Here is a 23,974-nt window from a genome sequence, read left to right as displayed (position 1 = left end):
CAAGTCTGCTCAGGCTGCAGCCATCAGGGCCTGAAATACAACAAAACCATGCCTTTACGCAGGGCAGAGCACACATTCATGCCTAAGGTAACAAAATCATGAAGGTTTTTGCATTAACCCAACAGAACCCTCGGCATCCATGCAGTCCCAGCAGGGATGGCCACATGCCATGGTTTACTTAATGAGAGCCAACCAGAAACTTGGCACCTTCAGTGGCGGAATCCTCGTTCACATGTGTGATGGTGCTTTACATTAACAGGCACCAGTCATAATAACAAATGGCTTCCGACTTCCAGCAATAATCCAGTCCACAAAAGGTGGTGGACCAGAAGATGTTCATGGCAGGTCCAACCCTGAATGGTGTCCAAGATATTCCAGATTATTTGCATCTGCTGCATACAAACTACTACTGCTATGTTGAAAAAAGAGCAAAATTCCATTGGATTTACTATACAATCTTTTGAGTTGCATTTTGGTCACCAAACAAACCTAAAGACATCAAAAACGGACTGAACACCAGAGATCACAGCTTCAAAGTTGTCAACCTGCTACTGGTATGTCCAGCATGCGGGTAAATGAGACTGGTTCACCTGTTCAGCAAGGACAGCAGAAGCTGCTGTGAGCACATGCCTTGCTATGGCACAATGTGTGTGTTTAAAACTTCTATATAAATGGTGGATATCTGGCCATGGAGGTTGTGGAAGTGCCCACATGCAGGCACAGACAGGATATCACAGTAATTAAGGCAGTTATGATGTAGTAGAAACAAATGGAGTGCAATGGGTTCATTGGTTGCCTTGGTTACCATTGATTATTACCCCTTCCTTTATTACACAATGCAGCTTGTTTTGTGATTCCCCTTAATCTCTGCCTCAGTTTAATGCTTGTCTCAGAGTGCCAGAGGCAACCCCTAATAAAATAAACTGCCACCATTACAGAATTCCTGTCTTCAAATATTCAAAAGCTGCCTCCAAGATAAATTGCTATCCCATCTGTGTCCCAATAACAATATATCATCAAAAACTATGAAAACTGTCATGTTTCACATAATGGGCAATGTGTAAACCAATTTTTCAGTCTCAAGCTTTTGCTCTAGCTTCACACTATTGTCCCAGGTTCAGATTTGGCTACAAAGCCAATAAGATGACTTCTACCATGCTCTATATAACTGCCAAAAAGATGTCCAACTCTGGTCATGCAGTTTCTCTTTACATGATGTTCATGTTCAATCATTGTACCCATCAAGCTGAAAATGTTAAGAGGACCCTAGGCGTCATCCTTACATCCACTTTCAAGAACATATCCCATGGTACTGGTCTCAGCAAATTAGATAGTTGCATGACCATCAACAAATTATTTCCTCTTTTTTCATGCTCCCCAAAAACCACCAATGCATTTCATCTTCTCTTAACCTTTTTGAGGCAAATGCAAAGAAATTAGTGCTGCTTCTTCACAGCGTGATAGGTCATTTGCTGCACCATGGTGGTGCTGGAACCACAAAAACCACTGCCAACTGAAAATCCAGAATGTTTCCAAAACTGCAAAGTTTAGCCACCATCGATTTGAAGTGGTCAAACCTGTCTGACTGGGGAGATCAAATTGAACTTGCTTTCAAATGCTACACAAATGATCAAATTGAGTCTCAACCCGAGGTGATTTTTGGCTCGAATTTTTCAAAAGGAAACTGAAAGCAAGCTCCTACACGCTGCAGACGGTTCTCACCTTGAGACACACAATCGGTTAGCATATGCCAGGAGAGATGAGCATTATGTCCGGTGAGCCACAAAACTACACCAAATCCGAATACTAGTGAGCGTCCAGGTTTCATCACTTATGCTGTACCCTCCAGGCAGATACTGGCACGCGTTTGGCGGAATACCACTTCAGTACTCAGAATACGGAGCACCCCCAGACCGACGCAAAAAAACAGAATATTTCCTGAAAAGCAACGCCGCATCGACCGTTGCCATTTCTACAAATGTTGGCGACATTTCGAACACCGTTGTAACCTACCCATAAACCGACGTACAGGTCAGCTGTGCACAGTGCGAGAAAACGGCCCCGATGATGAAATATTACCTTTACCCTAAATCCGTACTCCACGTGGCCCACGCGCACGCACCCCGCGGCGCTCCACCTTTCAATGGCGGACGCGGCGCTAGATGGTGGCACCTTGCTCAAGCTGTTCTTAAAATAGCATACCCTAACAGATTTCCACCAATTGAATACCGTGTAAAAGCGGCAATAGTGTGATCGGTAGGAAAGCTGGAAATCGTGACGTCACAGGAATGTTTACGTTAATACAGATTGCTTTTATTCTTTGCTTTAGTTTTAAATATAGATGGAGCTTGTTAATACTTAAATCAGCTAAGGTATCACATCTTCCCACTATACATTTTGAGTCCTAAGAGATACTAGGCACATCTGAACCTACTTGGTGGGACCTCCACTGTTTGTATTTTATACGCCATTACTGCCAACATCGTTGCGCTCTGTCTAGTTCAGCTAGTCGAGCATCACGAAATATTCTCCTCGGCTACCAGTAACCAATCAACGCAAGGCTAAATGATGCTTTCTTGCCTTTCATTCGTTGAAAGATTTTAGCGGACGGCGTTTGAGCAGCGTTTGAGTGATACCGGGGGATCTGACTGAAGAGTCTGAATGGGGTTGGGATTACGGTGTTATGCGAGGCCTTATAACGAGTTCCTAGATGTTTTGTGTGGTGTTGGAGACACGGATTGAGGTTGGATCGTCGGAGCGAAGGGTGATCTAATTCCATTATCTTTCCCATTGCCAACAACAGTTGTGTCAGAACTGAATCTGCTCAGGACCTGTAAGTCCGAGATTCCAAGTTTTTGCCATGCCTTTGCTATTCAGCGTCATTTCGAGAGGGACCACGATCCTGGCGAAATGTGCAACATGTCCAGGGAATTTTATGGACGTGGTTGGACTGATCCTTCCAAAGATTGGTCTTCAAGACTCAAGAATGACATATGCCCATGGAGACTACTTGTTTCACTATGTGACAGATGCTGGAGTCATCTACTTGTGCATTACTGATGATGTGAGTATATTCAAATAGGTATGCATTTTCAAAGCTTTGGTACTTTCCCTCCTGGCATCATATGTTGTTATTCATATTTTTATGTTATACATGCATTTCAAGAAGCCACATGGGCAATATGTAGTGTTTTACATTGAACACTAGATTTCATGATATACCCAATGGAGGTTAAAAGGTCATAACAAAGTAGGTTACACAATTTAAAGGGCATAAAGTTTCCCATATAATTGTGGAAGATGCACAAATAACATAACTCACCCTTTCCTGAGCACCTCATGAAGTGTGTCTTGCCCATTGCTGACCTGTAGTATGGTGCACATGGAGAGGCAATTGACATTTTTCCTTGAAGAACATGATAAATGAAATTGGCTGTTGAAGAATAGATAGTTGAACTTGATGAAACACATTGCTATGCTCAGAAAATGTATGATGCTAAAAGGAAATAACTCACAGATAAATAAAATTACAATGTCCTCCCCACACTATTATACACTGTTGCTTTAGGCATTTGATGATTATTTTTAGGAGTGGCATGAGTGTGTGTTGGGTGTCAGTGGGTGTGTATAGATGTCCATGTGGTAATTAATACTTAGGTAGGGTGTTTTGGGTCACATCAAGCTGTTTGATGCCTAATACTAGTGTTGGTAATGTTATAAAAAGGCCATTATATCAAAGTTTGTTTTTGTAAAGGTATGGAGTTTTCAGTATGCACTGCAAGCTCAGTTTGTGTATGGTTTGATATGATACTGATGCATTTGTCATGTTTGGTAGCTGTAGCCCAGCATGCAGTCAGATGACATGCATATTTGCCAGGCATCTAACCATTATCAGGTTTGTATAAACATTACTGGTAGCAGCTATACCTTCAGGCAGCTTGTTTACCGCACTCATTGCCAATTCCAAACATAATGTAAGTCAAATAAGGATGTGTAATGCCTTCATTGATATTAACATCAAACAGAAAACAGCCAAGAACATTGAAGGTGGGTCTAACACTTAACAGCAGCAGATGATAGGTTGATCACCATACATTGATGCTTCATTTATACTTGATTTGTCACCAGTGAAAGTGTTCCCACTTGGGGATTGGTAGTCATCCTAGGTTGTTGCTCTCTCATTTTCTATGTAGGTACTCATGGCCTGGTTTGTTGGTTGGAAGCATGTGGAATGGTTCCTATTGTAATGAATCTGGTAGTGTATCTATTTGTGGCAATCAGGGCATGACACTTTATCATTTTCAGAGCATGCATGTGGGAGTCATATTGTGTGTCATATTGTTGAGTATCTGGTAAACCTTCTTTAATGTTGGTTGCTGGATCAAGTGTTAGTGAAGGTTGTCTAGCAGCTACCTGTACAATTAATTAATTGTTTGTCTCAAAATGCATTTGTTTGTTTGAGCATTTTATGTTATAAGGAGCTGGGACTGTGTGAGGTGGTTGCCACAAATGCATGGATCTAGGAAATGATCTCCTTCTTGCAGTCATTATCTGAAGCTTACAGATGTACCTTTTATAAGCAGCTGTTCTAAGTTGGTCAGAGAAAGAATTTGTTCTGCTCTTGCAGGCATTTGAGCGCTCGAGAGCCTTTGGATTTCTTCTTGAGCTGAAGAAACGCTTCACTACAGTTTATGGGTATCGGCTCCACTCAGCTCTCCCCTATGCCATGAACAGTGAATTTTCTCCTCTCATGGCCAGTGAAATGGTGAGTTTGTGCATGTTTGGGTTGGAACAGTGTGACTGAGGAGTAGTTTTGCTTAACTGAATATCTGCTTTGTTAGATTTGACTTTAAGTCTGTCCCCATATCACATATTTTGTGCTGCATTTGTGTGCTAATTAGAGAAAAAATCATGCAGGTGTCTGCTTTGTTAAATTTGACTTTAAGTCTGTCCTCATATCATATGTTTCATGCTGCATTTGTGTGCTAATTGGAGGAAAAAATCATGCAGGTGCCCTACATTGGTGTATTTTGCAACTTTGTGAGATACAGGCATACTGGAATAATTTCAAGTTGGCAGTGAAGAAAGGAGGAGTCAAACCTAAAGGCATCTATTCACTGATGGCAGACAATTGCTACCATCCTGTTTTCATGCTATCAGATGTGATGCCTGCTGCAGAACTGTAGGCATAACATACCAGTGTATCTCACAAAATATATCTTTCAGAGGCGGTTCTCAGAATCCAAAAACACACTTGCCAAAGCACAAAATGAGCTGGATGAGCTTAAGGAGATTATGGTGCAGAATATAGGTGAGTTCTGAATGTGATGTTCTGGCAGTATGCATAATCAACAAATTGTAAGCTCATGATGTGTTTGTTTATTTACTGTCTGCAATGAATGTGACAGATGTATATCTAGTCATGAGGAGATCCATTTGTACTCTATTACTATCAATCTGCATGAAGTGTCTGCGATTTTATCAAATGACATCATGTATGAATTGTGTTGAAGAAGCTCTGGAAGGACAAAGTTAAATCAGTATGTAGGGGTCTGATTGCTAACATGTCAAATGGCTTTGCCTTCCAGATAGCATCGCCTCACGTGGGGAGAGATTGGAGCTGCTTGTCAGCAAGACAGAAAACCTCAGCGCCAATGTAAGATTTACAGAGTGGATGCATATTTGGTCTTGCTTTCCTTTTACCATAAAAGACTGAAATATAGCTCGTTGACCCACCCTCTTCTGTTGGTGGCACACACTCTTTTGAAGTAGGTTTCACTGATTAGGTGATTGACCATAACAAAATCTCTGTCTCTTTTTTGCTTTGGACAATTTGGTGTGTCATGATTGTGATCAAATGATTTTGTATCTCCTGATTTGAAGTTTTGGCTGCAAGAATCTTGCAAATTGTTGGAAGTTTTGGCCGCAAGAATCTTGCGAATTGTTGGCCTTTAAGGGAATGTTCCATCATTAAAGATGTTGACTCAAGCATCCAGGTAAGATCAAGTAAGCTCACATGTAACTATTGTTATGTTCTTAAGGGCAAAAGACTGCTCTAGACAACACAATTTGACTATTAAGTAAATATGCTCTTCAACACATCATCATTTGATTGATTCATGGAACGACTGTAGACATGAGCGTGGCGAAAATGCCATCGCAGTGGGCGAGCTGATTCACTTGTATTACTTTAACCTGCTAAGAGGCATCGTGTTTATCAGTCTGCTTCTTGCAAAAGCCAAAAGTTGTGATGTTTGAATGGTTATTACCCTTTCTCATGGTGTGTTGCATATTTACCTGTGGTTTTATCGTGTTTGCTTGCATTGACATACTTGGCTAGGACGCCACACTTAGCTGTTTGATTCACAGTCTGATTTCCCTCATAACCCGTTGCAGTTTTCAATTTCCCGTATTATTTAGCACAAAATGTGATCCCTGCTTAAAACCTGTACTGGGCGGATTTCATTGGTTGAGAATCAATTGAAGGGGTGCCGATAGTGTAGTGATAAACGCGTCTGCGTTAATCGCTGCGCGTCTGGGAGACCAGAGGTGCGGGGTTCAAACTGGGGTGCGGGGTGCGGGGTTCTCCCGCCGGGTTGAGAGGCAGGCGACGCCATATAGCCTCAGCAGCTGAGTGCGTCGTAAAGCCCCAATGACGACAAGGTCCAATCTAAATCTTCTGCGCGAAATAGTCCGCACAGGTTCTCTGGCGTCAAGCCCAGAAACCAGAGGGGTTTAAGTCTTAAAAAGACGGCTGTAAACTGCACTTAATTTCCAAGTCAGACTTGCTAGCGCGTCACATTTTCTACATCACCTTGTTTTCATGTCAGGTTGTTTTCACCATTAATTCGTCCCACCTAGCATGCACCTTTACAGCTTTTTTGGTGTGTTTATGTCGTGATATGTGCGGCTTTTAACAATGTTTAAAATATTGTCTTTTTAAATCTTCTCAGCACTACCCGATCTTGAAAGATAGGGAGTGTCCTGAGATTGACACCCTCGTTCATGCCATGCACATGGTCGGGATGAAATGATGCTTTAGTAAGATTCTGATCATCACGAACTACCACGCGAAGACGAAAGTAGAGCAGTGAGCTGAAGTCTGCACGCATGACAAGCATGGTTGACTGAAATGCCACCACTGTTGCGTGTTTTTTTCAGAGTGTCAGCTTTCGTTCCACAAGCCGCAGCCTCGCCAGAGCTATGTGGTGGAAGAATGTGAAAATCATTGTCATCTGTACTCTGGTATGCTTGGTAAGTAGCGGTTGTGCCATTTGTCATTGTCAAGCATTAACGTGCCTTGTTCGGTTGGTTCGATTGTTTCCAAAGGTAGCTGTTGAGGTTGGTTGGATTGCCACGTGCTGATCAGCTTATCGACATCACAGCTCCTTCTATGCGTGCTATCGTTGCGCAGGTCTGCCAACGGTTCGGGGTGGCCGGTATGGCGATATAGATGGGATAGGGTTATTTGGCGACGCACGCGACTGATATGAAGATTGCCGTCGTAACCAGCCACGCCGATCGCGTGAGCTTCACGGCGCCGCGGCCGGTCCCACACAAACCCCGGAACATTGAGCATTTGGCGCGAACCCGCAGCTTATAGCTCTCAGTCTAGACTTCCCTGAGTCATAAGTTGTCACGCCCCTGCCGCTCCCCGCCGCTTGCGGTTCAGAGTTGTCATGCGTTCTGTATTGCATGTAACCTGGTACACGTATAGAGCCTTGCGTCAATTTTTTGGGTGGGCGCTGTTATCACACACAATGCCCTCACGGGAGAGCTTTGGGTCTTAAATGAGCATGGTGTCACAGAAGAAAACAAAAATCAAAGCACCACTAGTTTTGGGAGACATTTTCCCTCGCCTCCCCCCTCCTCACTATGAACAAGAGTGTCCCTCCCCGACTGTTTGTATGGTACCGTCACGTACGCCTGTGAGGGGTTTCAGCTTTCACGTACATCATCGTTGCAGCTGATCCTGTACGGCATTGTCACATACGCCTGCGGAGGATTCAGCTGGAGCAAGTGCGTGTAGAGGACCGCCGGCTCGCCCTGTCCGGGGACATCGCGGAGGTTCTCGCGGAGGTCCTCAGTGGATACGGCTGGGCCACCTGCCACGTACGAACTCAGGCTGTGGCGCCAGCCTTGCTTTCTAAGGGACGTGTGATCCTGTTGCTGTGACGTCATTATTGGTGTATGAATATGATAGCCAAATGGATTGCTTTAGAGTACTCAGCGCTTCGGATGGGCTTAAAGGTCCAGCAAAATTCAAGTGCGGACGGCACCGTGGAATCCGACTCGCGCGTACTGTTTCCATGTTATTCGCATACTGGAAAGTTAGCGTCGCCCTGCTTAAATTGCATGTACCTGTCTCTGTAAATCGGCGGCCTGTGTGCCAGGGGAGTAAATACAATAGCACGACACTAAGGGACAGTAAATTTTGCGTGATAAGCTGTCTATGACTGATTTCTCTTATGTCATCAATTCTTTGGATATTCCTACTTGTAAGGTGTGTGTGCGTTCTTTTGCAGCGAAACTACGTCAATGCTATGTGAATTTATGAATCTCTGCCTTTTGAACGAAAGCAGGGAAGTCAGCACGGAATGTCATGTCCATTTTTACCACATGGTTATTGCTTCCGCTTTCTCTGGTATCTGATAAAGGGGCCGGCACTTCGTGGTGCTGACGCGTCACCAGTGCGTTACATGAAGTAACAAAGTTTTTTTTCTTTCGTTGGGTATGTCGACTTGTACAGCATTTTGTGTATCATGAACGAATGCAGCGTCACGACGGTCATTAACGAACTCGCAGTGCGGGAAGGATATGTGATCTTGGGTTTTGGTGATTGCACAGGTGTCAGGTCAAAGATATGCCCGCATTGCACTCTTAACCAATGTTCCCGTGTGTAAAGAAAAGCGCGGATGTGTTTGGAGATTTTGCCTGTGTAAACTTTGTTGATTTCCTGGTTGCGCAGTGTAAATTTTTCAAGAATGCAGAGTTTGTTTCCTATCCGCGACCAAGTTGTTGTGACAGAAACCACAGTTTGGAAGCTTAAAACACCGCCGCCGTGACTACGCATATGCATATTCCCGTGCTGAAAATGGTAAGGTTGTTTGTTGCTGCGCGACCTCCTTGTGCCTATCACTGGAGCTTCGCGGAGCGAGTGCTGTCTGTGGTGCGGCAGCTGCGATCTTGCGATCCATTGCACATGCACAGATGGCCTGGAACTGGAATATCCTCGGAACCATACTTCTCATAGTGGTGTACGAACGACGCGGAGTACAGGGATCACAACCAGGTGCTGTGTTGAGCGACAGTCGTGCCTGTGTACTATGATTGAGTGGTCTACTGCGCTCATGGCCAGGTGGGCATCAGTCATGGATGGGCGGGATTTTCCAACGGTTTTCGTCGATATTATGGTTTTGATGTCCTCATTTTGTAGCGTGCCCGTATATGCTGTCGTTGATTATCATTTTGTTGTAGGTCCGATGAGATCGCGTACATGTCCGTGTAGCGAGCGCGGCTGCGACGGGAATGTGCATTGCGCAGCGAACCTGCTGAGTTGCTGATTCAGATGTGTTGAGTGTTGGCAGTCATCTAGCCGGTTATCTCCATGCCGAAACGCGGGGCGCCCGGGAATCTCGTCAGGAACGTCGTCGGTCGACTGCTGAACAGCTCGTGTGGTCTATAACAGGGTTACACGGCCCGTTGAAGACAGACCAGCGCCCTTCGTAGACAAACCAATCATCCAGTTCCTTGAATTAGCTTTCGCTTGCACCGGCAGCCTGATTCCGAGTGCAGTATATGCTAAATAAGATAAGCTATGTCTAATCAGAGACGTGAATAGTGATACCTGTGGAGTGCATGCACGTCCTCGCGGGCTCTGCATTGCGCCGATGTAATCATATTAAAGCGAACCGTACTTATGGCCGTGGTTGACTGGGCCCAGGCACGATCACTGGCTCTTGTCATGAAGCCTGGCCGTCCCTGCTTCTTGATGTAAATACGGAAATGCCTAATACATGTACTGTGCTTGGGGAAAGCGTTGACCTTTCGGCGGGATGGCGTTTCTCGTTCACCTTGGACCTTAGTGTGGCGCGTCGGCTAAACACTGTTTTAATGCGCCGAGGCCGGCCGGCAAAAGTTGAATCTGCCGGGGTTATCCGCCGGTTATTACGTGAACGGTCTGTTGATGGTGTTATCCGTGGCTGGCGTTTCAACAGTGTGTGTGTATTAACGGAAGACAACATTCCCCTGGCCACTTTGTCCTTGGAATATTCATGAACGTCACCGTGACAAGCGTACCGTCTGTTCTTATCTGATCGATTTTGCTGCCGGCTTTCCAATGCGATGAACGCAGAGTACCTCACTGCGGCGATTTGGCCCCACTGCGCGGCTCGCTTCTGAAATATGTGCTGGCCGCAGCCTTTCATTGGCCACATCTGCTAATGCAGGGAGGCGCCGGCAATTCGCTAATCTTTGACAGATTGCCGCAAAAGGCGTCGAGATTCAACGTGCTCCCAGCCGCTGACGTCAAAATGACGTTTGCTCCGATCGAACAATGAACACGATGCGATCGCACACGTTCAAACAGTTCATCGCTAAGCGATGTGCGTCATGAGTGGTTTTTTTCGGAACAGCAGCTACTTAAATTGGTTCCATTATCATTTCCTGGAAAAAAAAACACCACTTTATTATCCGTGCTCGCCATCCGGCCATTGCTATCGCCGCGGGGTTGTGGGGCAGCACGTTTATCGAAAGGACTTTTGTATTCGTGAGATGCCGGGGATAAAATGTTCCCAGGCGTGGAAGGATCGAACCGTGGGCAGTCCTCGGGAGCCCAAGAGATCTGCCCGTCATAATTTCGTTCGCACGGGGCCACCATCGCAACCTCACTCTCCTGTAGGCGCCTCTTCAAACAAGTACACATCGTGTTCGTGGCCGGGAACCTTTTCAACGTGTATTATATAACAAAAACACAGCCTACATCAGGCAACAAAGTAAGAACATATCACCGATGGCGAACATGCTGGGATTCTCGTAGATTCTGCCACCGCAGCAGACCTAGAGGGGCAGCTTAGAATCAAGAGCCAACGATTGGTTGGCATTGGTGGCATCTTGCGGCATTGGCATTACCAACTTGAGTGACACGAGGAGTTTTTCTCTGGTACACTGCAGATAAAGTCTGTGAGATGTCGACACATCAGCTTCAACATATCCGATATGCAGCATTTCGGAATATCTCACGCATTTTAATATTCGCGGAGATGTCCTTCATAGGATACAACTTGATCCACCCTCACCTGCCCCCATTGAGAAACACGCCCGCTTCAGCATCACTCGCGATTTACGAAAACCCTTTCACGAGCACCGTCAGCCAACGCGATGCTCCTCGCGCAACCCGACCATCTCCAGTTCAAAGTGAAGCACGAGGAGCACATAACTTTGTCCGACAAAGCGACCCTGCTGCAGAGCCGCATCGCCATTGCGGCCCTCGCCACCACGGCGCCAGGTCACCTCACAGCGAGAAGATCTCGACCTGCACGCAGCAGTCTTGGAAGACGTCCTTGATGATGGGCAGAACGCGGTCCCAGGTTAGGCCGTCCAGGCCACAGCCGATGCGCGGCATGGCCAGGTGGCGTACCTCGTGCGTCACGCAGTGCTCCTTGACCGCGCTCAGCGCGCGCCGCAGTGTCTCGTACGTCGGCTTCTCGTAGTACTTGTGCTTGGTGATAAGGTTGTACACATAGCGTGACCCGCGACGCAACACGGCCACCTCACCAGGCTTCTTACGCTGTGCCAGCAGCTCTGAGATGCCGCCAAACTTGCGTTTGAAGATGGCCGCAATGCCCTTGCCCAGCCGACAGTCGGCTGAGATGCAGTGTGCCAGACTGTGTGTGCTTGGACATGTGAAGAGGTCACCTGTGACCTCAACCACACGCGGCTCCATTTCTGCAGTCCTGCCCTGGGTTGATGTTGAAAGGTGAGATGTAGGGGCATTTCCAATCACATTATGTTCATCACCAATAAAAACCTCCACTAACCAAGCCCTCCATGAACTCCAATCCACTAACCAACTTTTTCATCCAGTAACACACAAGGTAAGCATGTTATAGGCCGTGCTTCGAATAAAGTATTTGCCTTCAGTTTAGGTCATATCTTTCCAACTAAAGATGGCTTCTATTTTTTTAATTCACACACCCTTTTTGTGGTACATAATTATACCCAGTTGGCTTCATCAGGGTAGGTATCATGCATATAACTGCAAATGTTTATAAGCTTACAAGTTTTTCTTGGTTGGCTTCTGCTTGGTACTTTAAAAATAACTCCAGAGTAGATCATAAACAGGAAACTAGCACTACGGTATCAAGACATTCATGTTGTCATATTTTTCGAAGGGAACTATCCAAGTTACATTGACTTAGAAGTCAGAGGTGACAGTAACGTCATGCCCGTTGCGGTGCGCATGTATCAAATGGAGGAACCAAACATCCAAATCATCCTACACGACACCAATCACAAAGTGACCTACGCTGTACGCACTTATCTTCCGGATGAGGTTAACACCTGCACGCAACCGGCGGATACGCACCGGGTTTTGTCTTTGGTCCGGTTGGGTTTTGTTTTGATCCGCGCTTATGCTAACATCCACCCCCAGACGATAGTTACTCGGAACACCGTCGCACGAGCGCCATGATTGGAACATTTGTGCCAATTTACACGAGCAGCTGCGGATGGCTACCAGATTTCAGTAAGGCGTATTGGCTCAAACGCGCATCTGTGAACTGGTGGCGCCAACACCCTGGCCCGAATCCTCACGAAGTCATAGGTTGGCGGTATAGGTGAACGCATGCCTCCCCCAAGCACTAACAGAAGGCAACGCTTGCATTTCGTGACTGCATTTGGCAAGCATGTCGTTTGTAAGGTCTCATGTGGGAGTACCCAATGTGTGTAGTGGAATAGTCTAGCATACCTTTCCACTCGGGCAGGTGTTATCAACGAGACTGGGGTTTCAAGTTCTTGAAGGCACATTATTGAACCCGGAGCTGAGCAGGGGAGGGTTGCCAACTATAGTGACCTTCGTGCATTCCATCTGAGCAGCAAATGCTGATCATTGATCGGGCATCTCTACGGTGTTTATTTTAATGCCGATTGACGCATATTCAGGCTGTAACCTAGGAAGATGAAGTACTAGGGACAGACTAATCGAAAAGGAGTAACAAGTCACTAAGTGTCAAACGGAACCCGGGACTCATCTGAGGAATTTACCTTACATGCTTTCTGTCATGTTCGCAAAGACAACCGCTCTTTGATTCGCCCAAAACAGCGATCAGGATGGTATCACATTTTTATTTTCAACGAAGGAACATAGCGACGGAAACTGGTGGCGGATGGACTCATACGTCAAATGCCACAAATCCAAATTCTTGGACAATTCTACAGAGCAATTCTTCACGAGGCACGGATGACACACTTCGGTTCACATACACGTGCACGCTACAGGAAGTCCAGTCGCTCTCCCATCGAAATATGCACTGCTTTGAGTTGCGCGTATGCCAGAACCAAAAGCAAAACCCGAAATATGATACTGCACCAGCAAAATATAAAAAGAAAATGATGTCTCATGGATTCAACACTTCAAAAACGTGCCGCGATAATTGTGCTTTTTACAAAATACAAATGGCATGGTGTATGGCTACAATCTTAACAAACTTTTCTACAGTTGTACATGGCATGATAGCGAAACACAACCGTCACTTTTACATCAAAACCCTTCAATCATGGAACGCACAAGGGACGCTTACAGGAGCACTTGCACAACTCACTGAAGCGACACTTGTTCACACACAGAGCTCGGTCGCATTGAACACCTTGGATTCAAAAGGTAGGGTTTACTACAGCCAGTTTGCGGTTTATTTCGGAGAGCACAATGGCATATTTGGCGGTTTCCTCCCTCGTTGCGTCTGCCATTATGTCCTCATACACAATTTCTTGTTCTTCGCCGGCAGCACCAGCTCCATTATCTTCTCGTTCCTTTTCTTTTTCCTTAAATGAACGTCTTTCGTCGATCCGAACCTTCTTGACTTCAGGCTCCACTATCACCTTCGGTTTCTGTAATAAGAGTAATTGTAAGAGCGCCGCTACAAGAAGGCGCCGAGGCAGAGGTAATACTGTTCGTACGTTCCATACTGGATTCCTCTTGAGCAGTTCTGGTCATGAAAAGTCTCCGCTAGAATGTGCGGTGGAGAAGGATATGGTACGCACTTAAAAACAATCAAAAGTCAGGTATTGCTCAATGCGGCACCGCGTACGTCGCAAAGAGAACCGAATACGAGAAAATATATGCACAAAGCGCAGGTGGTTTCCGTGTTGGAGCACGTGAAAACAAATAAATTGATACCATTGTGAGTTCAGAGTTTTTATGTTGACAGTAAACAACTTTGAATTCGTCACCATAAGAGTCGAGGTTTTACACATCACCGTTCATAAGAACTACCAACTCATAATGCCGACAAACCAGGAGCTCAAGGACTTTTTTGTCAACATCGATTGAATTCATACAATCAGGGGAAAGAAACGAAGACAATTATTTTGAGCACGTCATTTGATAACGTCGGTGCATTCCGTCAACCGCACATAATCACAAAGGGCATCCAAGCGCGCTGGCACAATTGTTTGCGCAAGGGTAGGAGCAACCACAACGATGTAGAGACATTTGATACCCATGGACACTGTGCGTTGTTGGCTTAAGCGGGTATTTTAACAGTGCAATGTTAAACCGATAACACTGCATAAGCTTACCTAAAGTATTCTTTTTTATCTTGTCTTATATTATCGTATTACCTCTAAGGTTCCCGAGAATGGTTAGTGCAAGCAGGCTGATGCAAGTGTCTGCCAATGTACGAGTGGCGCAGGCAGGCATGTGGCTCCGCAATATCTCACAGACATCTTGAGCGCCATTTCTTACGCGGCGCAATCGGCAGCGCTTTAGGTCCGAGATCATCCGCTGCAGGTCCGAACCCCGAGGGATGCATTCTCAATGAGACTAGGATTTGAGAGCATGCTGTGCACGCATCACTAACCCTCGCCCTGATTCACCCTTTTTATGATACGGGCTGATAGTGGCGGGGGGGGGGGATCATGTGCCCCTGCCGTTTCCGAACTAAAAATGATAGAGCCACGCGGAAAAACAGCAGATTGCTCTCAACGGGTTCTCGCGACTCGTTACCTGTATATTCGGATGTTGCTAGGTCAATAATTGACGCCCATATACAAGGTCAGAGGTTGCCCTTCAGTTTTTTCTTTGCAATTTTCCTGAAAATCGGAATTTTCATTTGCATGCTCGTATGTGCGTGTTGAAACAGGCGTGTTTCTTGTTCAGTTCTGATTCAGTGATATGTAGATGCATCTGTTCCGTGGTGTAGAGATCCGTTAATGTGACAGTCGGACCACCGCACGTGATCGGCGGTTTCTTCAGTTGCGGGCTTCCGCCGGCGGCGCCCATGGGCCGCCGAGCAGTGTTCCTAAAAACCGTCGGTATTCGGAAACCAGGAACGCTAGACACATTATTCGCATTAGAACACGCGCAATCAGCGCCCCATATGATGCAGAACTTTGAGCGCGATGGCTCGACATACTAAAGAGATATCTTTCGAAAATCTTAGGGGGCGCGCATCGACCCCCCTCCCCCCCCCCCCTCCTAACGAGGCGAGGGTGAAACGGCGGGCATCGCTCTTCGTGGCTACCGCGACAGCGTTCTACAACGGATAGACACCAAAGAACATGCCACTAAAAATACACTTGGGCAACCTAAGGCAGATCATAAAAGACATCGCATCTTATCAATTTCGGGTCTTAAAGGGGTGGCAGAAACAAGCAAACAACAAGCTGCTACTGACCTACGCAATTGGTGCGCTGGGCCTGTCACCAATCATAGCACAGAAGTATGAAAAGCCATAACAAATTCCCACCAAACCGCTGCGGTGGGTCTTGGATGCCGCTGATAAGGTGCAACTTTTATCATGGAACAGTGTATTTTCGTGCGCTGACTGCGTTGGATTGAACATCTCCCACTCTTCGGGAGAAATTGCAGCAAACTGGCTTTACAGTCCGGACTGGACGAGCCTGCTCTTGAAAACGCTGGACAGAACAATATTGTCCGACTACATTCCCACCCCTGCACGTTTCTCCTCATGATCTGGACAAAACCTGAAAGGCTTCATCCAGGGACACTGGGCATGAAACCCCGAGGGCGCATTGTTCGGCAAGAGCGCCACGGAAAGGTCAGCTGGAAGCTAACCAGCGAGGGGTGACCAAGGACCGTATCGTAACATTGTAGAGCACGCACAATCCTCCGCGGTCCCGCCCGGCGAAAGAACGGAGGGCAACTTATTCGTTGAACGGGGCGGCACGATTTGGTAGCAAGTTCAGGATACACGCAACATGCTTTGCTCAGCGAGTTCCCAGAACCCGATGATAACTGTGCCAACCATCCTGAGCAATTTTTTTGGTAATGGTTAAGTAGAATGGTGGGCCAGCCATTCGCATGGTCACGGGGGCAATCGCTTCTAAACTTTTGGACACACAAAAGTTACATCATTTCACGTTCTAAAACGGACAGACGATTCAACTCCCTACATTGAGTTTTCAGCCCCAGGAAAATCCCAACACTCAATTCACTGTCATTTCCACATTTTCCTCGATCATAACGCTATGGACAACGAGCTTGTAAGGCAGGTATAATGCAGAAACTGCCACGTGACAAGCGGCTACCAACGGACCCGTGCTAAGGCCACAACTCTGCATAATTAGTACGACTTATAGAGAACGCTCTTAGATAGAGAAGCTATCTGAAAAAATATATTCAGTGCTTGGAGTGTGCCGCCAATTTCAACCTTATTACTCTTTTGAATTCGACTGTCTCTTTTGACTTGACTTCTTTTGACTAAAACTTGACTGTTTTAGCTGCTCTTTGGAGTTTGAGATTTCGGGTACACCCAATCCCTGCAACATAGGGGAATGGTAGTAGCTGACTGCCGAAAGTGTTAAGGCTGTGACACCTGGCGGAAACTGGACACTGTGAATCGTTTCTCGCCGGAAATCGAAAGAAGAGCTCAATGCAGATGGCCACTCGGTCACTTGTACCATAAGCTGATGGCGAGCTGGGGCTTACGGTGCGGTCCACCCGATATCATGAAGCAAACCATCACCTTTGTGTTTATGCATGATGACTAAGAATACATTGAATTGTGTTCAACGCCTTACCTTACATAATCAGCGTCCTTGGACGCTATTTCCAATATAGTCGCGCACGATATAAGCGTGTGAAGTCCTACAGCACCTAGCAACCAGCGCGCACTCACTCGTTTTCTGGGGGCACGCTCGTATTGGCTGGCGTCATAGAACTTCGGCTTCTCACGCTTAACGCGCTCAGTGCGCCGCCTGGCGGGAGACTCGCCCTCCTTAGACGAGCTGGAAAGCCGGGTAGGCACCGATGTCGAGTCGCTCGGCTTCCGGAACGAGTGGCCGCACGGGCATGTCTTGCACGCTACCGGGAGCTGGAATGACGGGACCACCAGGTATGAACACCTTCCCGCACCGGGATCGCAGGAACGATTATTGACACCACCAAGCCAGAACCCCGATCTGAGCAGCAATCGGCCATGAACACCGAGGGTTTTGCAACTCATGATGCGACTGGTTTGAACTGCACTGGCGAAATAGCAGCTTCCTTTTCAAGAACTTCACAAGCATTCACCATGTACGAATCTTTTGTACTTGAATTAAAAACTAGAGGTAATTTCTAAGACCACCTGTCGCTCGCATCCGGGACACTCCTTCGTGACACTTTTCTTAGGCATTTTGCTTAACTCGATCAATCAGGCCTCAATGTAGTTCATCGGCTCTGAAACGAATGAGTATGAAATATGTCAGCCCGACACATTTACGCGAGGGACAGAAGGGACGACAGATGGGGAGAAGAGAGTAAGCGTAAGGGGGACATTAACACTGATAGGGCACGCACAGAGACACAGACAAACAGGCGGACAAGACGCAAAGGTGAACACAGGCAGAGACACAGGCAGAGACGAATACGGACACGGACGTGATAGACGGACTTTAACATAAAAGACCGACACGGGCACGGAGACAGGCACGGACAAAGACAGTGACGGACACGGACACAGAGCGTGACACGAACACGGAGACAGGGAGCAGGGGATGAGCTGGAACGCAAACGGGAATCAATGGGAATGGGAACGCAATGGGGAACGGGGACGGGGTCGGGGGCAGGGGCGGGGGTGGGGGGCACGAGTGGCGGTTCGGGCTCGTGTTCGGACTCGGACTCGGACTCGGACTCGGACTCGGACTCGGACTCGGGCTCGGGCTCGGGCTCGGGCTCGGGCTCGGGTTCGGACTCGGGCTCAGGTTCGGATTCGGGCTCGGGCTCAGGATCGAGCTCGGGCTCGGGCTCGGGGCTCGGGCTCGGGCTCGGGCTCGGGCTCGGGCTCGGGCTCGGGCTCGGGCTCTGGTGGGGATAGAGGCTGATGCTAATACTAGAACCAAGACAGACACAAGCAGAAACAAAGACTGATACCAAGACCAAAACCAAGACTGATACCACAACAGAGTAGCAGTGATGGAAACAGAGACTGAGACAAAGACTGATACCACAATAGAGTAGCAGTGATAGAAACAGAGACTGATATAAAAGACTGATACAGAGATGGCCACTGTGAAAGACACTGATGAAAATGCTGAGACAACTCAGCAGCTAAAGCAGCAGATCAAGTGTTCAGTCTGGATATTATTCAGCCTTTATGTGGATGTCTGGCTGGAATCCTGGGTAAGAGTACAAATTCTGTATAGTGGAAGTGCTAAAGGTCATAATTTGAGTCTGAAAAGTTGTGAAAGAACTAATTTCCCTGCTAAACACTTGAAATTCTGACAGAAGGCATGACCGGCACCTGAAATATAAAACGGCACTTTTCAATCTAGTAGCATGCAACAGTTGATATTAATAAAATGGTAGGGTCTTCCAGTAAATGAGTAAGTCTTCTAAGACAACACAAATTCAGAAAGAGATTGTTTTCACCAACAGTGCACCATAGCCTCCAGACACTTCACTGACTGTTGTAGCCATGGTGTCCCATAATGAAGTGTGCAATGCTGTGCAATGCATGCAATATGGAAGGCCAGTGACATGACAGAGTACTAACATCATTGCAGCACCTTGACTATACAGCTACAGCAGAGTGAGCCAATGTGCAGAACGCAAAAGTGCCAGTAGATTCTATCAAACTGTGCTAGGTAGAGTTGAATAGCACTTTTAGGAATGCAAAACAACTCTTAGTACTAAAAGATCTGGAAAAGCTTCTGCGGGCAATCTTCTTAAAAAAACAGCACAATGAGATTACAAAAATGCTGCTTATATAACTTTTATCTCATTGAGGTCTGAACCTGCATAAGCATGACTTTGTGTATATATATATATATATATATATATATATACATTAGGTTGGGTTATATATATATATATATATATATATATATAACATGTATTTCAAAACATCTGGCATGGTGGTAGTGAGTGCATTGTGGGAAGACCCTACCCCATTCAATTTCATTGTTGTTGTATCCCTTCATGTGACATGATTTATTAATAAAAATGCCCAAATGTTTGACAAGGTGACATCTGCATAAGGTAACACAGTAGTGACATCATTGGATAGTGACATTAAGTGGGTATCATAGACCACTGTCCCATGTTGACATCTATCTCATAGCTGTTGTCTATGTTTCACCAGCATATTGTGCTTCAAGACTTACATTGCTAACCAAAAAAATTGAACCTTTTGCCATGAAAAGTTTGAACAGCTCACTGACCCAGGTTACCTTTGAAATGACAGGTTAGTACATTGGTTAACCTAGATGTGAGGCCAACAGCATGTTACAATTTGAGCCAAGGATTATGACTAGCCAAACAATTTCCTCATCAATAGACTGAAGCAGCATAAATAATCAGTGAGATAACTACACCAAGAGGGGGGAGTGAGATTTCAACTATGACCTTGACTGATCTGTTATGCTTACCATCAATACATCAGCTATCTAGCTGTCTTATTTTTGTCCACTTATCTTTGTTCTGTTCTGAGACAGCAGGGGCAGGCATCTGCTACTGTCATAAATTTTAAACTGATAGTTATAGCACCTGCCTTCAGATTCACAGGTCAGAGACAAGGCTGATTTCACAGTTTCAGTCACTTTAAGAGCTCCTTCCATCCATGGACTAGAATGACCTCCAGCTAATGGCAGCACCTGTGAGATACAACCACACAGTGCAATTGGCCATACCCATCATCTCAGCCAGCTACAAATCATACCTCAAAACCATGTGATTGTCCCAAAATTTCAACCAACAAAAGCATAACAAAACACAACAGAACATCTACCACATTTTCAAAACCAACTTAGACACTGCTACAATATTGTGTTACAAATTTGACTCCAAATTACATCTTAAATAAGCACGGAGCATCACAGAACTAGGACCATACACACTGCATACCGTTTCACTTACACTAGCCAGTCACCATGTCAATAACACAGGTTTTCCTCAGCGTGCAGTCAATGTGCCTCGGCTTCGCCTTGCCTTACATCCAATTTTCGATCACCTTGCTTCCCAGCCTAATTTTGACAGTTATAGTCTCAGTTCGGTGTTTATCGTTTCATTGGGCGGATTAACCCTAACACATCTGCCAACTCAATTTCGCACCCACCCTACGGTAGGATGCCGGGGCTTCATAAGCATACGACATTCTCCACGGAGACCCCTGGATGCGCCACCGCACGTGCTGTGCCAGATTAGATGCGCTGCCAACTTAATTGGTAGCTCTGCTGCACTCTCACTTTACAGGACATTTTTCTCACTATACCACAAGGTTCGGCCCCATGTGTTACATGCTGTGTCAAGTCACGTCGACCAGACTCTGCGTGAGAGCAGAGTCAGAATGAGACGCCATCTGGCTAAGTCAGAACGGAACCAATTGCAGTAAGTACTTGGCGGAGCCAGGAGACTTAGGGTCGCAGTTAAGTCAATCGTAATTGCATCCGGTCTGCGATGGTGTCACATTCAGGCGCGTAACAATTCAGATAAAACGTTATTTTAAGGTAGCGGAGCTCGAGCATGCCTGCGTAATTCAGTATCTAGGTCTTAAACATGGTATCCACTTTTGCCTATCAGATCTCAAACACAGCCAAGTTCAGCAGGCACATGCCTTTTTAGCCGGTTGTGTCAAGCTGTTTCAGACATTTCAAAATGCTAGTTACGCATTGCGGAAGCGCACGATCATCTCTACAGGATTACAGGACAAATCGCCGAATGAGTTTTCTGACGGCCTGTTCGTTGAACGTGCAAAAACCGAACTTGTTTTGCTGCCATGCTTTTTTGTCGCCGAGTTCAAAAGGCGAACTGCGGGGGGCGAAATACATATTGACGTGTCTTGTTGGTGACAAGCATATTGTCAAAATTTAAATTATTCCTGATGCTAATGAGCCCAATTTTGATGTGCCCAAATGGGATGTAGGTGAGTGTCAGACCAATGAAAAATCGTTGGCTCATTTTTGTCGAAATACGAATTAACGAACGGCAAAAAGGCGGCTTTCAATTCGTCCAATGGCCAAATACCCGAATTCATTTGATGGAAATTCGAACCGGAGATTGGATTTGGTTGAGGTGATAACACCCCTTGACTGTAAGAGGCTGCCAAAAATAAATTACGTTCCGCGCTGATGCGGACGATGTTGGTGGAGCGTAGCCAATATTACTCAGGTCGCAGAGAACCAGGGAAACCCGTGTAGCCTTAGAGGGAGATGGAATTTGGGACTTTGCTAGACGTGCGTGGCTTTATGTGTGGACGGTCCCGAATGGTTTCTACCAACGCCAAGCGGAATGGGACGGAGAGGACTATCATTGCCATCTGATCCATAAATGGAATTGTTCCTATTTGGTCACTAATTAACACGGAATATGCCAATCGCCGAAAACATAAGGAATCCAACAGTATCACTTTTCATTCCATGAGGCCCGCAAGTAAAACACAGGTGCATGCCATCCTTCAGGCATACATGATAGGCAACAATTTTTCGAGTAAAAGTGACGTTTGGGAGAAAAGTAGGTAAGTGGGCCTGAATTCGTCGCCATTATCCATTCGACGTTAGAAATTGAAATTACAACCTTTGTATGCATAGGCGTAGGAACGTTTCAAAAGGTATGAAGGGGGGCAAGCTCAGGGTGTACTTCAGAAACTTTTTCTGGAAAGCGAGCCCGATGACCGGGGAGGGGGGAGGGGGTAAAATGGAGATTGTTATTGCTCTTTACTCAAATGTCATGGCTGCTATGCTAGCTATGCATCTAGAGCCGTTTATCACTGGTGCACAATCTTGCCTATTCGACTCATCTGTCATTTGGCAAATAAGGTTATCCAGCTTCCCTGGATTATTCGTCCATTTTAACATTGTCTTTCCTGGGGAGACGAAGTTCAACGAGCGGGTAGGTACTTTGGGCTATTAAGGAAACATTTGCCTGCACAGTGTAGATGCCAAAATACGCATGGGTATAGGTTGGTGAGAACTTAAAAAGTGGATCGATGGCTCACAGTGCGTCAGGTTTTTCATGCGCCTTCATTTCGCTGGCTGCTTTTCAAGAAATAATACTTCTCGCAGCATTTTAGGCGGAAACAAACTTGGGAGTTTGAAACTGATAGAAGCAATGTGATAAAATCCATAAAACTGGAGATTCTCTTTCAATAATGAAGCCACCTAATATGACTCATCTGTCATATGCTCCTTATCTGGGCCTTGCCCCTGTCCGCCGTCGGTAGTCACTGCCCTGGCCTGGATGCCTGCTGCATGACTGACCGCGAGCTGATCGTGTGGCTACTTTGTCGCATACTTTTGAATCAGCGTTACTTCTACATGGTGTGTGAAACTTGTGATGGACGCATGCGGCAGCATTTTTCCCCAACTATCTTCCCTTATACCACACCACCGCAGACAAATGGCCTCCGGGAAGCTGTCTGCCTTAGGTATGGATTGGCCCAACGGGCACTTCTCTGCCCATCACGCAACGTACGCGACGTCATTTGCTTTTGTGTGTAGGCAGGGGCGTAGCCAGAGCGCTGTCAAGAGGGAACACAGGGTTGACAAAAGCCCATCTTATGGTGACCCCCCCCCCCCCACCCCACTTCTCTCAAAATCCCCGGATATGGCTCACTTGTTAATAGGTGACACAGTTTTCTTCGTTTTATCGTTATTTTTACTTTGTAAGCAGAGCAGAAACCAAGAGCTACCGTGATCCCAATTCCGTTTGCATTTTGAGGTCAATAAGCCGAAGAAATCAGGCGTTGAACGACTGCATGGAAGAAATCACCGGCGCTTTTAAATTACAATGGTCAGCTGACTCTTTCTAGACCGATAGAATTCAGAAGCTTTGTCAATTTTTTATCTGGGTTCTACAGACATTGAGGACATTGCGAAGGTAGATCGCAGATCGATGTGCTTGATCCAAATTTGAAGACGAAAATTTCATTGCCAATCGAATGGTCAACAATGTGTATTAGCATGGCTGCCATGTTTGTCTGAAAATGTTCACCACTCAGTCAGAAGCGATTAGTGATACAATTCATGTAACGTGTTTTTTAACATGCTCGCTCGTATATCTTTGCAACAAAAACCTCGCCACCAAGCGTTGCAGTCTCCATAGTCCGCGTAGCGTTAGCCTAATAGCCAATATTTAGCCGTGGCCCACCGGTGGACGAAAATGATTACACTTCTGAAAAGATTACCTCTAAACACTTAAATCAACTAGTTATACAAGTTATGTGGCGTAATTTTGAGCATGCGTACTCGAAAATTTTAGAAACACAGGCCTCAACCCCAGGCGTTGCAGTTTCCGCAGGCCGCGCAGCGTCGGGCTAGC

General features: G+C 46.1%; 2 protein-coding genes and 1 long non-coding RNA gene across 4 annotated transcripts; 1 reads left to right on the top strand and 2 right to left on the bottom strand.

The window, feature by feature from the left end:
• Positions 1–2,630: 2,630 nt before the first annotated feature.
• On the top strand, positions 2,631–10,046 carry Vamp7 (Vesicle-associated membrane protein 7). Its single transcript, XM_037231333.1, has 6 exons — positions 2,631–3,064; positions 4,628–4,765; positions 5,227–5,311; positions 5,589–5,656; positions 7,162–7,254; positions 7,967–10,046. Exons 1-6 carry the CDS (start codon positions 2,861–2,863, stop codon positions 8,027–8,029), a joined length of 651 nt encoding a protein of 216 aa, XP_037087228.1. The 5' UTR covers positions 2,631–2,860; the 3' UTR covers positions 8,030–10,046.
• An 898-nt stretch (positions 10,047–10,944) lies between these two features.
• On the bottom strand, positions 10,945–12,624 carry LOC119107787 (ADP-ribose glycohydrolase OARD1). 2 transcript variants are annotated; one of them, XM_037231336.1, is made up of 2 exons: positions 12,538–12,624; positions 10,945–11,959 (listed from the first exon to the last, which is right to left on the bottom strand). In XM_037231336.1, the coding sequence occupies exon 2, from the start codon at positions 11,942–11,944 to the stop codon at positions 11,513–11,515; it is 432 nt and encodes a 143-aa protein (XP_037087231.1). In that variant the 5' UTR covers positions 11,945–11,959; positions 12,538–12,624; the 3' UTR covers positions 10,945–11,512. The 2 variants fall into 2 exon arrangements, with proteins under 2 accessions (XP_037087231.1, XP_037087230.1); XM_037231335.1 differs by having other exon boundaries at positions 12,587–12,622.
• Positions 12,625–13,324: 700 nt separating this feature from the next.
• On the bottom strand, positions 13,325–20,810 carry LOC119108597 (uncharacterized). The gene is made up of 4 exons (XR_005095316.1): positions 20,576–20,810; positions 17,808–17,899; positions 17,358–17,552; positions 13,325–14,106 (listed from the first exon to the last, which is right to left on the bottom strand). It is a non-coding gene; the product is annotated as an uncharacterized LOC119108597 (long non-coding RNA).
• Between the last annotated feature and the right edge of the window lie 3,164 nt (positions 20,811–23,974).

This window comes from Pollicipes pollicipes, unplaced genomic scaffold (assembly GCF_011947565.3).
Source record: "Pollicipes pollicipes isolate AB1234 unplaced genomic scaffold, Ppol_2.1 Scaffold_6686;HRSCAF=7923_pilon_pilon_pilon, whole genome shotgun sequence".
Classification (NCBI taxonomy): Eukaryota; Metazoa; Arthropoda; class Thecostraca; order Pollicipedomorpha; family Pollicipedidae; genus Pollicipes; species Pollicipes pollicipes.
This window is presented reverse-complemented; position numbering and strand designations above follow the sequence as displayed.

What these genes read in the sequence shown, in the direction of transcription:
- LOC119107787 (XM_037231336.1), bottom strand. Translation starts at nt 11,944, where the DNA reads ATGGAGCCGCGTGTGGTTGAGGTCACAGGTGACCTCTTCACATGTCCA.
- Vamp7 (XM_037231333.1), top strand. Translation starts at nt 2,861, where the DNA reads ATGCCTTTGCTATTCAGCGTCATTTCGAGAGGGACCACGATCCTGGCG. An exon ending in GATTATGGTGCAGAATATAG is followed by an intron (nt 5,312 to 5,588) that starts GTGAGTTCTGAA and finishes TTTGCCTTCCAG; the next exon opens with ATAGCATCGCCTCACGTGGG. An exon ending in TCTGTACTCTGGTATGCTTG is followed by an intron (nt 7,255 to 7,966) that starts GTAAGTAGCGGT and finishes TCATCGTTGCAG; the next exon opens with CTGATCCTGTACGGCATTGT.